Source organism: Erigeron canadensis, chromosome 2 (assembly GCF_010389155.1).
Source record: "Erigeron canadensis isolate Cc75 chromosome 2, C_canadensis_v1, whole genome shotgun sequence".
NCBI classification, from domain to species: Eukaryota; Viridiplantae; Streptophyta; class Magnoliopsida; order Asterales; family Asteraceae; genus Erigeron; species Erigeron canadensis.
The window spans coordinates 14,383,910-14,400,514 of NC_057762.1; the positions used below are offsets into that span (position 1 = coordinate 14,383,910).

Sequence of the window (16,605 nt, forward strand, 5' to 3'; positions counted from 1 at the left end):
GCAAAGAGGAAGGCCATGAAAGAAGCTTCTGGACATGCTAAAAAGAGAATGGCCTGACTCTGATAGATTAAGTCTAGATATTAAAATTGTAACTTTTCACCAGTTGATGTCTGTATATATAAGTTGCAATTCCTAATCTTTCACAAGTACTTGTCCAGATTAAGTCTAGAGATTAAAATGTATAAACAGAGAACACTGATGATCTATAAAGTGACTCTCCAGTAATTCAAAATTAGACTTAGTCAAATTTTCAAAGATATTTCAAGTACAAACTTGTACAAATAAAAGCTTGAAAATCCTTGCATAATTTCTAAACAAATAGGGGGAATTTGTTAGGTCCAGATTTACTGGACGTGCTCCAGACGTGATTACTGGAGCCCTGTGAAGATTTGTCCAGAAATTATGTGAAGACCAGTGAACAACTTACTTGTACAGGGATCTGGATTCCACCAGATTTGTTCTTTGGATTTCACTCCAGTCAAGATCTTTCCACTGAAGAACATTCCCACTGAAATCAAAGACTGAAGTCTGATGAAAGAAGTCTGACAAATTGCGGAGCTCACTGGAAGACTTACCAGATCTCCTGACTGGAGTCCTTGTCAATGTTCTAGACCTCACAAGTCTAAACACTGATTACGAGGAATTGACTTTATGCCTTTACATGCCTTTACCCAGACAATCCATTTGTCCTTTGTTAAAAGCCTTACACGCATGTAAAGGTGGTTGGTTAATTAGAAGACAAATAACTATCATGCGACTTTATTCTTGTACTTTAATCAATGCATTTAAGGAATTAAAGTAATTTGCTTAAATACATGTAACCATATTTGTACGGCAAAAAGAATATTATATTTATTCTTTTGGCCTCTAAATACCAAGTCACTTCCCTCATCCAAATTACAATTTTGCAATTTGGTGCTTTTGCTCAAATACTCTCGATCTTAACAGTTATACTTCACAACTTTAAGTATTTCGATCAAGGAGTTTATTTAGCAAAGTTAGATCACTTGTAGTTCATAGGTTGTTTAGATACTTACTTTGTAATATCTTGTTCCGCAACAACCTTATATTTTATTTAACATCAATAAATAAAATACACTTGAAAATTACATTGTGTCTCACCATTAACTTTACTTGCTTATCTTTATATTGCTTAAGTACGTATTACTCTATATATATTTTTGCATTTATATTTATTGTAATACTAGTCCAATCTAGTGCTTACTTGACGTTTCATACTAGTCCTATCTAGTGATTACTTGACTTGTTGTATTCTACACTTGCGGGTTAAACCATCGAGTGAAGGACTTCAAAACTTATAAGTGGTATCAGAGTAGAAGGCTAACATAATTGCCTAGATCTGCTAAGATGTCTACTACTGAAGGTGAGAATGGTCCAGGTCATGATGAAAACATTAATGTTAACAATACTGTACCTAATCAAAATGTTAATCAAACTGCTAATACCAATCCTCCTTCACCTCTTCCTAATGCCCCCAACCACGTCTATGTCCATTACTCAAATACTCCTGTTCCCAAATATGATAGGAATGGTGAAACATTTGGGACATGGAAGGCCAGAATGCTGCTGCATTTTGGTGGGATAGAAAGGTAAATGTTAAAAATCCTTAAAGATGGACCCTATATACCCATGTCTCTCGGGGTAAGTCCTCTTCTTGTTCTAACCGGAAGAAGAGGCTTTAGAGAAAAACCAGAAGACCAATGGTCAGATGAGGATCATAGACTGGTAGACTTGGATACCAGACTGAAAAACATGATCCTTGTTGCTGTCCCTGAAGACTTAATTCTAACACTTGTGTTGTTTCCCAGTGCCAAGGCGATGTGGGATGAATTGGTTATTCAGTTTGAAGGAGTTAATGACACCATTGTCACTAGGAAAGTTGCCTTAAACAAGAAGTATGAATACTTCTTTGCTCTACCTAATGAAAGTCTAACTAGTACTTATACCAGATTTACTAGCCTTATTAATCAGTTGAGAGGGTTGGGTATTGAAAAAGACAAGGACATCCTTCTTGAGAAATTCTGTGATTTTCTTCCATCTAAATGGGAAAATATGATTCTTGTCCTAAGACAAGGTAAGACCCTGCACAGTCACACTCTTGCATCTCTCTATGGAGCTTTTAGATTAACTGAGGATAACAACGCTGCAAGACTTGTGGTTGAACATGATGCCATAAACTATTAGGTCTAGTTTTGACTATAAACTGGAGCTCTCCAGCTGCATCTGGAGAGCATGAAGAATTGTCCGAAATATTAGAAGTCCAATTGCATTGTACAGTTTAAGCAACTGATGACTTCCTCCAGTTGAGATCTGAAGACATAAATCTGAAGACCTTCCAGTTGAAGTCGAAGACAACAAGTGAAAGAAAGGAAATGGCAATGGCAGCAAAGCCCAGTTGACATTTCACCAGATCAATCAACTGGAGATCATTCAGTGTAAATGTCTTTACAAAGCTTTACACTGATTACGAGGACCTTTTACACTACATCCTTTTAACCGGGCAATAATCTTGTCTGTGGATAAAAGTGCAAAGATGTAGAGTGGTTGAATAAAGTAACCTTTTGTCTTACTTTATTTAGCACACACAAAGGATAATTTACTAATACTTTTGTGTGCTGTCAACCATAGTTGTAGGTCGAAGTTGAGATCCCAATGCTCATACTTCGACTATAAATAGAGGTCCTTGCCCACGCATTTCAACAACTTTTCAAACACATACATTCTGCAATATTGGTGAACTTGTGCAATATTCTCTCAATCGTAAAAAGGAACATTTCACAAATTTAAGTGTCGATTGTTAGGAGAATTTCCAAGTATAGATCAATTGTATTTCATAGGTTGTTAGGATATTTACATCTTTGTATTATCTTGGTTCCGCAACAACCTTGTATTTTATTTAATAATCAATAAATAAAATACACTTCAAAATTACATATTGTCTCACCAATTATATATACTTGTCAGTTACATTATTGCATTGTATTTACTTATTCAGACTGTCATCTTAATAAGTAACATTCTAGTTAACCTGGTACACTACTCACTCTAAACTGGTCACGTCCAGATTAAGTGATAGTGTTGCAAAGTACACTCACCATTGACATAGAGGTGTCTTCAGCACCCATCTAGTATTAGTTGGGACTTACATAAACCATGCCCAAAGTTCCAAGGTAACCAGTTTCACTGGACAACCTTGTGCTGCTTTAATTTCTGCTGAGAATGTCCAGTTACATTCTATGGAGGAGAAGTTAAGCAATTTAGTGAACTCTGGTTTGACCAATGAGACCAGTATTGGTTATGATGAAACTGACGATGATGATCTGGTAGCCATGATTGCGAAGACCTTTAATAGGTTTAAGCATAAATCTAATCAAATTAATGGTTCCAACAATGCTTCCAGCTCCAACTCCCTGGACAAGGCCAATCTTACTTGCTATAAGTGTGGTAAGAAAGGTCACTTTATGAAGGAATGCAGATCTAGTCAAATGAACAATTAATCTGGTCCTCTCATCCCAATTTATAATGTGCCTGATGATAAATATAAAGCTAAATATAAGAAGCTTAAGGCACAAATTGCCTTCTTGTCCCTTGAAAAATAAAAAGAAAAGAATAAATGCATGATGGCAAACACTGAAGGGAAGTGGAAACTCTTTGATGATTAATCAGATGATGAGGAAGAGATTAGGGATATGTGTTTTATGGCACTAGAAGATCAACATCAACATCTGGTGAAAGATGATGTCCTTGCAGGAAGATGGGTGGACATCATTCTGAAAAAGGTATGTGATTATGATAAACAGGATGACCCTGAATTGAAACTGGACATTGCTGAATCACTCAATGGTGATTTATTGTTTGTTGAAACTGTAAGAACTGATAGTGAAAGGTATCTGGAAACAATTTTAATTGAATTAAACAATGTGAAACCCCAGCTGAATGACCTGCAGAGTGTCTAGTTGGCTCTAAACGAGTCAGTTTTGAAAATTGAAGCTTTAAAACTTGAAAAGATTATCAAGTCCTGGGTTAAAGCATCTGAGAAAAATTATGATGCTTTTTCAAGAACAATTGATGCCCAAAAGAATGCATGAAAATCAGGAGATCTTCAAATGGCAACTGCCATACCAGATCTTCATGCATTGCCTTCATCTCTTCAAGTTGAAACTCCTTATGATCAACCTAAGAATTTCAAAACTGAATCCGTTTAAATCACCCCTGTTGAGGTTAAAACTGGAGCCTATCAGGCAAAAGCTCCAGTTAAAAAGGTTGATTCTGCAAAGCCTTTACCTCAAAAGTCAAAGCAGCCCAAGAATCCTAAGACCAAGAATCAAACTGAACCTAAGTCAAAGGTTCAGATGTCTGTTGAAAATGATGTTTTGCTGAAACTGGACAGTCAACTCCAACTTTTGTCTAGGCAGGTTCAGAGTTGTACTGCCAGAATCAAAAATATGTAAGGAGCCTCTTCTCCTTCAGTTGAAAAGCTAAGTGTCAAAACCCTTTCCAAGTCGTAACTAAAACAAAAGGTTCCACCTGGAACCAAAACTGAAAATAAAAAGGGAAACAAATACCAAGTACCAATTGTTTTTATTCATGGATCTGAAGTAACTGAACAAGCTCCAGATTTAGCCTCCAGTTCCACCCTTCAACAATCAATTGTGACTTCTCATGTGAAGTCTAGTGAACCCATCAAGAAAAGATGGGTTCACAAAAACAACTAATGATTTTGTGGGTGTGCAGGGCGATCGAAAGAAGCATATCTGGTATTTGGACAACGCAGCTGGATGGACTATGATAGGATGTAAGCCCCTGCTGGAAGAGTTCACTGTCTAGGATGGACTAATAGTGACTTTTCGTAATGATGGTAGTGGAAAAACTGAAGGATATGGTGTGCTTAACAATGGACAAGTCAAATTCACTAAAGTTGCATTTGTAAATGGTTTGAAATATAACCTGATTAGTGTAAGTCAACTGTGTGATGATGGCTTCAGAGTTCTGTTCGATGTTGCACAAGGCACCATTTTTAACAAGGATTGGCAAGTGGTAATGATCGCTCCAAGAAAGGGAAATGTGTACATTATGGACATGGAACCTACTCCAAAAGAGCATTGTTTCTATGCAAAAGCTGATGAGGACACCAACTGGTTATGGCATAAAAGGTTATCCCACCTTAATTTCAAAAACATCAATAAGTTATCAAGAAAGCAACTGGTGGATATGATACCTTTAATTTCCTTTAAAAAGGAAAAGCCATGTCCAGGGTGTGAGATGGACAAGAAGAAAAGAGCCAGTTTCAAGACCTGGCAAAACTTTAGTATCACTGAACCTCTTCACATGTTACATATGGACCTCATTGGTCCAGTGAATGTTCAAACTAAAGTTGGTAAGAGATACACTTTAGTTGTGATTGATGAATACACCAGATACTGTTGGGTGGTATTCATCAGATCAAAAAGTGATGCACCTGGTGAAATCATCTCTCTCATCAAAAGAATTGAGCTCAAGTATACCAAGAAATTGTGTCAGTTGCAAAGTGATAATGGTACAGAATTTATAAATAAAGAATTGGAATCATTTTGCAATGACACTGGCATTTCTCAAAACTTCTCTTCAGCTTGTTCTCCAGAGGAAAATGGTGTGGTTGAAAGAAAGAATCGCACATTGATTGAAGCTGCAAGAAGTATGTTATCTGAATCAGGTCTTCCAACCAGTTTTTGGGCTGAAGCTGTAGCAACTGCTTGCCATACCCAGAATCGGTCAATTTATGTCAAGAGACATAGGTAGACTGCTTATGAAGTCCTCAGGAATCGTAAACCAAATATTGGTTCCATTTATTTGGTTGTCCAATTTATATTCTAAACGATTCCAGTCAGTTGAGAAAGTTTGATGCAAAGGCTGACGAAGGTGTTTTTGTGGGTTATTCATATATTAGAAAGGCCTATAGAGTTTATAATTATAGACTCCAAAAGGTACATGGGACAGTTCATGTCACATTCGATGGATCAAATGAAACAATCAATAAACGACCAAGCCTTGATTTATCTCCAGTTATCCCAGTTGATTTTGGTGTATCTGATCAAGTTCATCAATCAGTTTCTACACCAAAAGAGGTTTCCAGTCACCAAGACTTGGAACCAGTTGCACAGAAGAAAAGCTCCAGTGACACTTCATTCTTTCCCTCCATCAGTTTTAATTTACCACAAAAACTGGTGATTGGATCTGATGTTCGTGCCACTCCAGTATCAAAACCAGTTCAGACTCAAAATTCTCCAGTTGTTCAAGATATGCCTTCTACTGAAGAATTCCACGATGCAAACCGTGATCTCATTGACTCTGATGAGGATGTTGAAGAAGTCTGGACTGATCCTCTTCCAGTTTCAACAACTGTGGAGGTTCCTCAGATTACTTGTACTGATATTGTTGTATACCAACCTAGTCAATACACTAAATGGACACAAGCGCATCCAATTGAGCAGATAATTGGAGATCCAAGTAATGGGGTTCAGACTAGAAGAGCCACAAGTGTACAATGCTTGAACATCACCTTCTTATAACTAATTGAACCAAAGAAGATTGACGAGGCTATGGCAGACCCTAGCTGGGTAGAAGCAATGCAAGAAGAGCTTATCCAGTTTGAGAGGAACAATGTGTGGGAACTTGTTCCTTGTCCACCAGGGTTGAAGAAGGAACCCATTGGAACAAGATGGGTTTACCGAAACAAGATGGATGAAGATGGAAATGTGGTTAGAAACAAAGCCAGATTGGTTGCCAAGGGTTATTGTCAAGCAGAAGGTGTTGATTTTGATGAGACTTTTAATCCAGTTGCTAGACTTGAAGCCATACGAATTTTCTTAGCTTATGCAGCCCATCTGCAATTCAAAGTCTACCAGATGGATGTCAAAAGTGCGTTTCTAAATGGAACATTGGAAGAAGAAGTGTATGTTAAATAGACTCCAGGTGCAAGGAAATCTCACCATTGACACAGAGGTGTCTTCAGTTAGTACCATCTCTTGAGTTGGGACTTATAATGATAAATTTAAAGAAGTGGTTAAAAATGCGTGGGATATGGAAGTCACTGGTTGCCCCATGTATCGTGTGGTGCAAAAACTGAAGTCTTTAAAGAAGCCTTTGCGTAAAATGTTATACAATAAAGGCAATTTGCATGCTAAGGTTGTTAAATTGAGAGCTGATTTGGATGAAGTCCAACTTGCTTTAGATCGGGATCCTTCTAATAAGTTGATCAGAGACGAAGCTATTTTATGTTTGCAAGCTTTTAATGCTACAGTTTTGGATGAGGAGCGTTTTTTACAACAGAAAGCAAAGGTAGATTGGATGAAAGTGGGAGACGGAAATATTGCATTTTTTCCATAAAGTTGTAAAAGCCCGTTTAGCTAGGAGCATAATTAATATGGTAATGGATTTGAGTGGAGTTGTACATGATGGTGATCATGTCGTATCAGCTTTTTGGGGCATTACATTCAGTTCCTTGGCCAAGCGGAGTCCGTAAGTTCACTTAATAGTACTGATTTATTTCCTAAAACTTTAACTAGCGATCAGGCTTACTCTATGATCTCGCCAGTTTCTAGAGAGGAGGTTAAAGAAGCAGTTTTTTCTATGGGTGATGATAAATCACAGGGGCCTGATGGTTTCTCGGCATGTTTCTTTAAAAATGCATGGGAAATAGTGGGTAATGATGTTACAAAATCTGTTCAGGAGTTCTTTGTTAGTGGAAAACTCTTGAAATAAGTCAATCATACTATAATTGCTCTTCTTCGCAAGGTCACTAGTCCATCGAGGGTTACGGACTATAGACCGATTTCATTATGTAATATTCTATTCAAATGTATTTCTAAAATTATTGTAAACAAGATTAAAGGTGTTCTTGACCGTTTGGTATGTGATAATCAATCAGCCTTTGTCCCGAATAGGAATATATCGGATAACATTCTTTTGACTCAGGAACTCATGCATAATTATCACTTGGATCGTGGACCACCTAGATGTGCTCTTAAGGTGGATATCCAGAAGGCGTATGATACTGTAAGTTGGGCTATTTTGGATACTATTCTTAAAGGGTTTGGATTCCATGAATAAATGGTGAAATGGATTATGGAATGTGTGATTTCAACTTCTTTTTCTATTAGCATTAATGGTAACTTTCATGGTTTCTTCAAAGCAAGAAGAGGACTTCGACAAGGTGATCCACTTTCCCCGTATTTATTTACGTTGGTGATGGAGATTTTAACCTTGATTTTGAAACGAAGGATTAGGAATTCTGTTGGTTTTTCATACCATCATAATTGTAGTGCCCATGAGATTACTAATCTGTGCTTTGCGGATGATTTGCTTATTTTCATGCAGGGTGATGTGGAATCTGCTAAAGTAATCATTGATGCTTTAGAGGAGTTCAAACAGGTTTTTGGGTTAGCTCCAATTTTGCCCAAGAGTACTGCTTTTTTCTGTAATGTTCTAAATCATGTCAAAGTGGGCATTCTAAATATTTTACCATTTGTAGAAGGCATGTTACCTATTGATGATTCGAGATTGCAAAATTTTGGTGGAAAAAGTTAAGAAACGAGTAGAGGACTAGAAGAACAGGTTCTTGTCATTTGCGGGGCGGCTGCAATTGATTTATTCTGTTTTGTCATCTATGCATCTTTACTGGTCTTCTGTTTTTATGATTCCTTCTAGCATTTTACTCGATATTGAGCATATTTTACGAGGTTTTTTGTGGTGTCAAGGTGAGTTGCAACGGGGAAAAGCTAAAGTAGCGTGGAATATTGTTTGCATGCCCAAGGAGGAAGGAGGGCTTGGCTTGCGTCGACTTGAGGACTTTAATAAGGCACTGTTGACTAGACATGTCTATAATTTGGTGACGCATAAGGAATCGTTGTGGGTGAAATGGATGCATACTTATAGGTTGCAATGAAAGATCTTTTGGGAAATTCTATGCCAAGCTAATTTAACATGGAGTTGGCGTAAAATTACAAATTAGGTCAGTTATTCAACAGTTCTTTTGGTTTAAAATTGGGGATGGCAAGCTGTCATCTGCATGGTTTGATTGCTAGAGTGAATATGGGTCGTTACGAATTCATCTAACACCGAGAGAAATCACAAGTGTTGGGTTTTGTTTAGCTAACAAGGTTAGTGATGTTATAGACAATGGTTCTTGGAAATGGCCATCCTCTTGGAATACTAGGTTTCCTAATCTAGCCACTTCACCCTTGCTTAATGAGGCTCGGGATGAATTAATGTGGAAACATAGTCATAATAATATAACTGAGGTTTCTGTAGCTCGGGCGTGGGAATCTATACGCCACCGTGCTCTTCCTGTTGACTGGCATGTTTTAGTTTGGTATTCACACAATATACCTAAACATTCCTTTATTTTGTGGCTAGCTTTCCTGAGAAAGCTGAAAACGCAGGATATCTTAAGCTATTGGGATACTCATTCGCAGTCATCTACTCCCCTTGTGTTCTCGCTATGTGAGATGGTTTCTGATTCTCATAACCACCTATTTTTCGAATGTTCTTTTTCATAGGTTTGGCAACAAGTCTGTATCAAATCTGGTCTTGCTGATCATTCTGGGTGTTAGGATGATATTGTTCGTGATTGTCTTTTGCTGGCAAAGAAGAAGACGACTCAAAGTGCGGTGATGAAACTACTTCTAGGAGCTTCTGTTTATCACCTCTGGCAGGAAAGAAACTCGAGGTTGTTTAAGAAGAAAAAACGTGGAACGAAACAAGTCTTTGACACAATTATTTCCACTATTCGAAATAAAATGGTGACCTGTAGATTCAAGAAGACTAGGAGATTGGAGCAGTTTCTTATTGCATGGGATCTTCCCATCTCTTTATAATATATGATCTATCTCTTTGAATTGTTCCTTTTTCTTTTCCTTCTTGTTGGTAACGGGGAGTGGTATGTCACTCTTTCCTGAATGGTGCATGTTTGTGCATGTTTGTAAAGTCAATCTAGTACTCAACTAGATTGCCTGTTCTTTATGATTATATATAAAATCTAACCAGGGGTGACGGTCTTTTACCAAAAAAGAAAAGAAAAGGGTGAAATTTTAAATTGTTATCATTAAACAAGTTTTTCATCATTTATCCTATGACTTGATAAATTTGTTATAAATCTTTTTCTTAACACCTACTGTTGGTAAGCAAATGGTTTCACCTGGTTTGTAAGATTACCATGTTTTAGGATTACCATGTTTTAATCCTAGAAAAAGAAAATAGTGCTTAACTTCAACCACATATAATATAAACTGAAAACTAAGTACCTATTGATGAGCGTCCATTTTGTGATAAAAGCCCCTAAGGAAAGGCTCATTCTATGCTTAAATGGGTTATTATTCTGTAACTATTGGTACTTAACGAATAATGTGTTTATGCAGGTTCACGGAAGATGCGAGAGAGGGTAAATGACATCAAGTGACTCAAGAAGGAAGCCTATGAACTTACAAGACACAAGGAAGTGATTTGGGAGCCAAACGAAGACGCAAGAACAAGAACAACAACCACCAGCGCCGCTGGCCACCATGCCATCGCCGCTGGCCATCCATGAGCGCCGCTCCCTTAGTCACCAGTGCCACTAGCTCAAGGAAGCCCAAGACCAACGCCGCTGGTCGGCCCAAATCAGAAACCGATTTTTACTTCTATTTAAGTCGAACTAACCCTCAAAACCCTAAGAGAGAGCGATTCAGCAGCCCTAGCCGCCCAATAACAACCCTAGATCAACTTTGCGGATTCCAAGGAGGTTTTGGAGCTTCTAACACCTTTTGATCTCCATTCTTGGTCTAGATCTTTCATCTTTATTTACTTTATATTATTGAACAATGTCTTTCATCTTTTCAGACTTTGTTATTCCTTTAATAATGCTAGGCTAGTAGGCTGAATACTTGTTTGAATCGATGTGATCATGTAGACACTTATTGTTTTACTGTGTTTGTTTAGATTCTGTTGGAATGTGCTTTACTGTTTATCATAGATCCATGTTTATTAGTATTTCATGCTGCTATTGGTTTTATATCTGAAAATATTAGTTTAATTCTGATGGTTGTCTATGATCATACACAAGGACTAATATGCTAGGACAGAAAACGACTAGTCGGTCTATAACTAGAAGTAAAAAGTGATTCACTTGTACCTCAGGGATCCAGAACCATAGTAACTATGATGAATTGAACATGAAGCTTAACAATGCCAGACGCGATCCTTTGACTTGTAACCGAGCACTGTGGTCACCGGAGGGAATTATATCTGGTCATGGCTTAAGAGCCTGATAATTAAAAGATGAATTAGTAACACAAACCTTAGTTCATTAATGCTTAAAACAATGAATTTAGCGAGAATTTGTTTTAAATGGTAGTGTGAGTCTAGCGACAACACTACTAACTAGGCAAAGTGAATTTAACAAGAATCTGAACCGTGATTAAGTTTCCAACAGACTAGCAAACTAGTAGGATAATATTTGGTCGCACCATGAGATCGGAGATGCCAAACAAGTATTTTAATTTTATTACTGTTGTTTGCTTTTTCAAAATATTTTCAAATTAGCCTCTCGCTGAAAAGCGGTTGTGGCTAGATTTTAATTTACTGTTAAAAGTATTAGTTTATTAGGAGTTAGTGACAAACCCCCAAACAAACTAGAACTACACGTACTACTAGATTAGGTAACTCCAACGCGTCCCTGCGAACGATCCTGTCACTTACCACTAGGCTATATTACACTGACCGGGTTCTCTGCTCGTTATGTGTGTTTAGGTTAGATAGTTAGTTGTACAACATAAATTTAAAGACAAGAATAAAACAACACATCAGGTCTTTTGGCGCCGTTGCCGGGGACGCGACGCATTCTTAGTTTAGTAGTGTATTTCAACCCTATTTTGTGTTTCGGCACGAAGTAGTTACTTTTCAGTACTTCATTTTAGGTCAAATTAGGTGAAGTGGTAAATTAGGTTAAAATTAGGGTTAGTTTAATTAGATTGCATTTTCATTTCTCTAAAATCAAAAATGCAAAAATATTTTCGTTTCCATTTTTGGTTTAAGTAGTTTAATTTAGCTTTTCATTTTTAAGCTTTATATTAGTGCGTTGATCTTTTTCTTGAGTTCTGCAGGATATTTAGGTAGTTGATGCGTTTGAGATCCGGAACAGTTTTGAGACGCGTTTCAACAAGCCTAAATAGACTAAGACGTAGGAGAAGGCTCAACATATCCAAGTCAACCCCCGTGGGTAATATAGAACATCTTTTCAACTTAGAAGACCCCGTAGGAACAACCGAAACCATGTCTCAACCCAATTCCCCTAGAGGTGTAGTTGACGATTTCGAACGACCGATGATGGAAAAGACGAGAGCCGTAGCACCGATGCCAGGATCGGCTATAGTGTTACCCAACTTAGGAGATTCATTTTCAGTCAAAGGACACCACTTTAAGGTAATTCAGGATAACCAGTTTGACGGTCGAGCCAATTCTAACCCTCGTAAGCATGTAAGCAAGTTCACCATTTTGTGCAAAATGTTCTAATACGGAGGAGATGTCACCGATGACAACGTGCAACTTAGCTTATTCCCGTCGTCTCTCACTGGAGAGGCGCATGCTTGGTTCGATAAACTTGATGAAGGTACCATCACTACATGGAATCAACTTCGCGAAGAGTTTGTTTCGCGATTCTTTCCCCCGAGTTTAGCTAGGAAAATGCTTCAAGACATCAAGGCTTTCAAGCAAGACGAAGGAGAATCACTAGTGGTTGCATGGAAAAGGCTTAGGGAAACAGAAACTGTCATGGGAATGGACTTAGCAAGGATGAAATCATGGAAATCTTCTTCTATGGTTTAACAAAGAGTTCCCAAAAGGATTTAGACCTAGCCGGCGGTGGAAACTTTTTATACAAGACTACAAATGCCGCATACAAAATGATGGAGGATATGGTGAAAGCTAGCTTAGCTCGAGATATGGACGATAAGGACTGAAAAAGGAACCCGAAGAACCGTGGCTAGCATCGAGAGCAGCTCCAACAATGAGTTAATTCATGAACTTAAAGCTTTATCTAACCGTTTTTCTACTTTTGAAGATAGGTTGGACATTATGGACAAAAACCTCAAGGTGATTGCACACGGGTGCAACAGTTGCAAAGGATTGCACTATACCGAAGATTGTGAAGAGGAGGCTACCGAGCAAGTCAATTTTGTTCAGAACCAATACCGAGGAGGCTTTCAATGAGGACTATTTCAAAGAAATCCCGGTAATTCTATCTTTAATGCTATTTATTCTAGAAATAACTTTGGTTCTTTTGAAAGTAGGTGGAAAAGGAGTAATAGTCAACCCGAGCAACCAAAGGTGGAAAATGAAGTCAAGGAGGATCCGATTGCCAAGCTTACCAATATGATGGAGAGGTACATGGACATGAATGACAAAAGGCATGACTCCTTGGCAAGCTACACGAAGTCGCTCAATGAGAAAATAAGCAATCTCAACCAAAAGGTTGACGAAGGAGCAAGGAATCAAGAAGCTGCAATCAAAGAGCTAGAGAGGAGGATAGATAGATGGATTGAGCAGAATACGAGGAAGGAGAGTCCGATGCCAAGGCCGATCTTGCAAGGAAGCTCAAACTCAAACCCTAGCTCAAGTCAAAAGTACCAACCACCAATCGGGCGAAATGAGAACGTGAACGCCGTGTTCACCAAAGGTAATGACTCTACTGTGGTTTCTAATGATTCTTGTGAAAGTTCCAATCAGGTACAGGTCATACGGAAGCAAAATGGAGACGAAACGCACAAAAAGGCAATTCTGGAATCTGTCCTGAACACACCAGCGTCGCTGGGGATACCCTCCAGCGTCGCTGGGATACCCTCCAGCGTCGCTAAAAGCCCTAAAGATAACAACCAGCGCCGTTGGTGACCCTACAGGTACAAAGCAGCACCACTGGCCCCTTACCAGTGCCCCTGGTAACCCCAGGTTGCCAACCATCGCCGCTTACTACTCACCAGCGCCGCTCAAGAGTCCGTCAGTTCAGATTCGCGAAAACCTTCTTTTTCCATAGGAGACCTAGATGCCCAGGTCGCATCCAAATGCAAAATGAAGGATGGAGATGATTCGGACAGAAGTAAAGAAGTTCAAAGTCCCGACACGCTGGATGACGGGAAGCAGCTACCGCAAGCAACTAAAGATCCAGGAAGTTTTCTTATCCCTTGCACTATTAATAATGAATATTTTTCGAGTGCATTAGCTGATTTAGGGTTAAGTATTAATGTCATGCCTAATGCTATTTATCAGAAACTTACCCTTTGTTTGCTAAAACCCGCCAACATGAGCATTCGGTTAGCCAATCAGACTTACCGACAACCCAAGTGGATTGTCGAACGAGTCCATGTTAGGGTTAAGGATTTAGAATTTTGGACTGAGTTTGTGGTGCTTGATATGACCAGTGAAGTAGTAACCCCTGTACTTTTAGGTAGACTACTTTTGTGTTCAGCAGATGCCAATATCTATGTTTTAAAATGAGAGATAACTCCGTCTAAGGGTTACATTAGAGTCAAATTGCCGGGGTTAGATTCTAAGTTGACTGATTGTTTTGGTCAAAAATTATCCAAGATAATCAACCTTGAAGACTTAGATCAATTATGTAACCACACTTTCGTTCGTGAGGTTAAGAGCTTGTTAAACTGGTTTAGATTCAAAGATGCGTTTAAAATAAGTATGATAAATCAAGATTATGTCGACTTAAACAAAAGAAGGTAGTCAAAAGATTTCGCAAATAACTATATAATCAAATATAAGATAGATTAAGCAAGATAAAGAAAGATAAACGTAAATAAATGCGGAAAATAAAGAGAAAGGAACAAAGAACACCGAGATTTGTTATCGAGGAAAAGCCCTTAATCCTTTATGGATTGCCGGAATAAAAACCCCTGGAGGAAGCAATCGTCCCTGCCTTGTTCTTTTATTAATGGTGTAAATTGGTTACAATGATAGAGCAACTTGATCGATCTTTCTAAGTAAAGAAAAGTGTGTTGGTTGTTTACCAGTATGAGTAGAGAAAATAAGCAAGTAAATATGTGAGTGTGTGTAACGTTGTATATCCTATGATCGATCAGGTCCTCGTTTATATAGAGCAGCCTAGTAACTAATTTTCCGAAATTACAGGGATCTTCCTGGTCTTCATCTGGTGAACGTTGGAGCATATCTTGACTGATATTGTAGCCGTTTGAAGATATTCTCCTCATGCTGAATTCCTTTTGAAGTCCGATATGATGCTGGACTAAGTCTTCTTTGCGTGTTGATCAAATAAGACATGTGTTGAATTTCTTTTGTACCATTAGAGATATTTCCCTTGCGATAAATATCAAGTTACCTGCATAATATTCTCATAGAAACAATACTTGAAGTATATCGTTAGTAATTCGTCAAGGCGTGTCAAGATCCTGAAGGTCCATGATCTTGAGGTCCCAAGATAATGAAACCTGAAATTTCACCCATAACAATTGTCCCCAAAGTTATTTTTATAAAAAATCAATTTTGTTTAAAATAACTTTGCTCAAATTAAATTTGAATCTTCCGGAGTACGCTTTGACCAAAGTCAAGGAGTTAATTTTTGAATTCACCCCGAGGATAAGACGCGTGGAGATAAGATAACCAAGAGTCTTGACTTGATAGGTAACTACCCGACGATTCTTTCATGTCCTTTTACCCTATTATATAAGCGAGTGCCCTCAGTCTTTTGAAGTCACGAAAAATCTTCTTTTCTTTAAAATCCATACTTTCAATATGTCTCTAAAATCTCTTGGGGATTTCCTTCCAAAGATATATTTAAATCTTCTTTTTCCTTAAGTTGTTTGCTTGTTATTTATAACTTATTTATTTCATATTTCAGTCCTTCGCTGATCTCAAAGAACAACAGATCGCCAAAGACAAGATAAACGATGTGATCATCCAAACTATGGAAGGCCTACTCAAAACTAGCAGGGAATCCATCGAGACCGAAAAAGAAATGGGTCTGGAGGTGAAAAAGAGTTTGGAAGCAAAAAATAAGATATAAACGGGACTGATATGAACTTTGGAGGGGATTAAAATTAAGAAGGGAATTCTTAATTTTAATATTCTCATAGGGACATTGGAGACCAAGATAATGAGGGTGTCTCAATATCTTGAACATGCTTGGGAGGCGTGGTTAGCCTTTTCGTATGTGTTTGTGTAATGGGTGGCGTGGTTAGCCATTTCGGGAGATCGATGGTGACATCGATAATCGGTAGAATTAATTTCGACAACCTTGGAATTTAACCCTTCAGCTGTGAAATTAATGAACGTGCGACATGGGCAAATCGTAAGAGAGGGTGAAAACCCCCAACCAAAAGTTGGTGTGAAAGCCAAAAGGTGAAGACCTTGTTCCACGTTGCTATGTATGATGCTGAATATCCTTTGAGATCCTACAAATTGAAATCCTTAGAAACTGTCGTTAGCCATTTGGCTAACGCCACTCCGACGCTCAAGTCAGTATCATCATTCTGAAGAATAAACAAATAAAAAAATAAATGAATAAATAAAAAAGGATTTAGAAATCATACCTGATTTTGTCAATGAGACAAA

The 16,605-nt window shown here is 38.1% G+C and overlaps 1 protein-coding gene across 1 annotated transcript; it reads left to right on the plus strand.

The window, feature by feature from the left end:
- Positions 1-14,097: 14,097 nt before the first annotated feature.
- Positions 14,098-16,057, plus strand: LOC122587758. The gene is made up of 2 exons (XM_043759925.1): positions 14,098-14,463; positions 15,893-16,057. The coding sequence occupies exons 1-2, from the start codon at positions 14,098-14,100 to the stop codon at positions 16,055-16,057; spliced, it is 531 nt and encodes a 176-aa protein (XP_043615860.1).
- Positions 16,058-16,605: the final 548 nt, after the last annotated feature.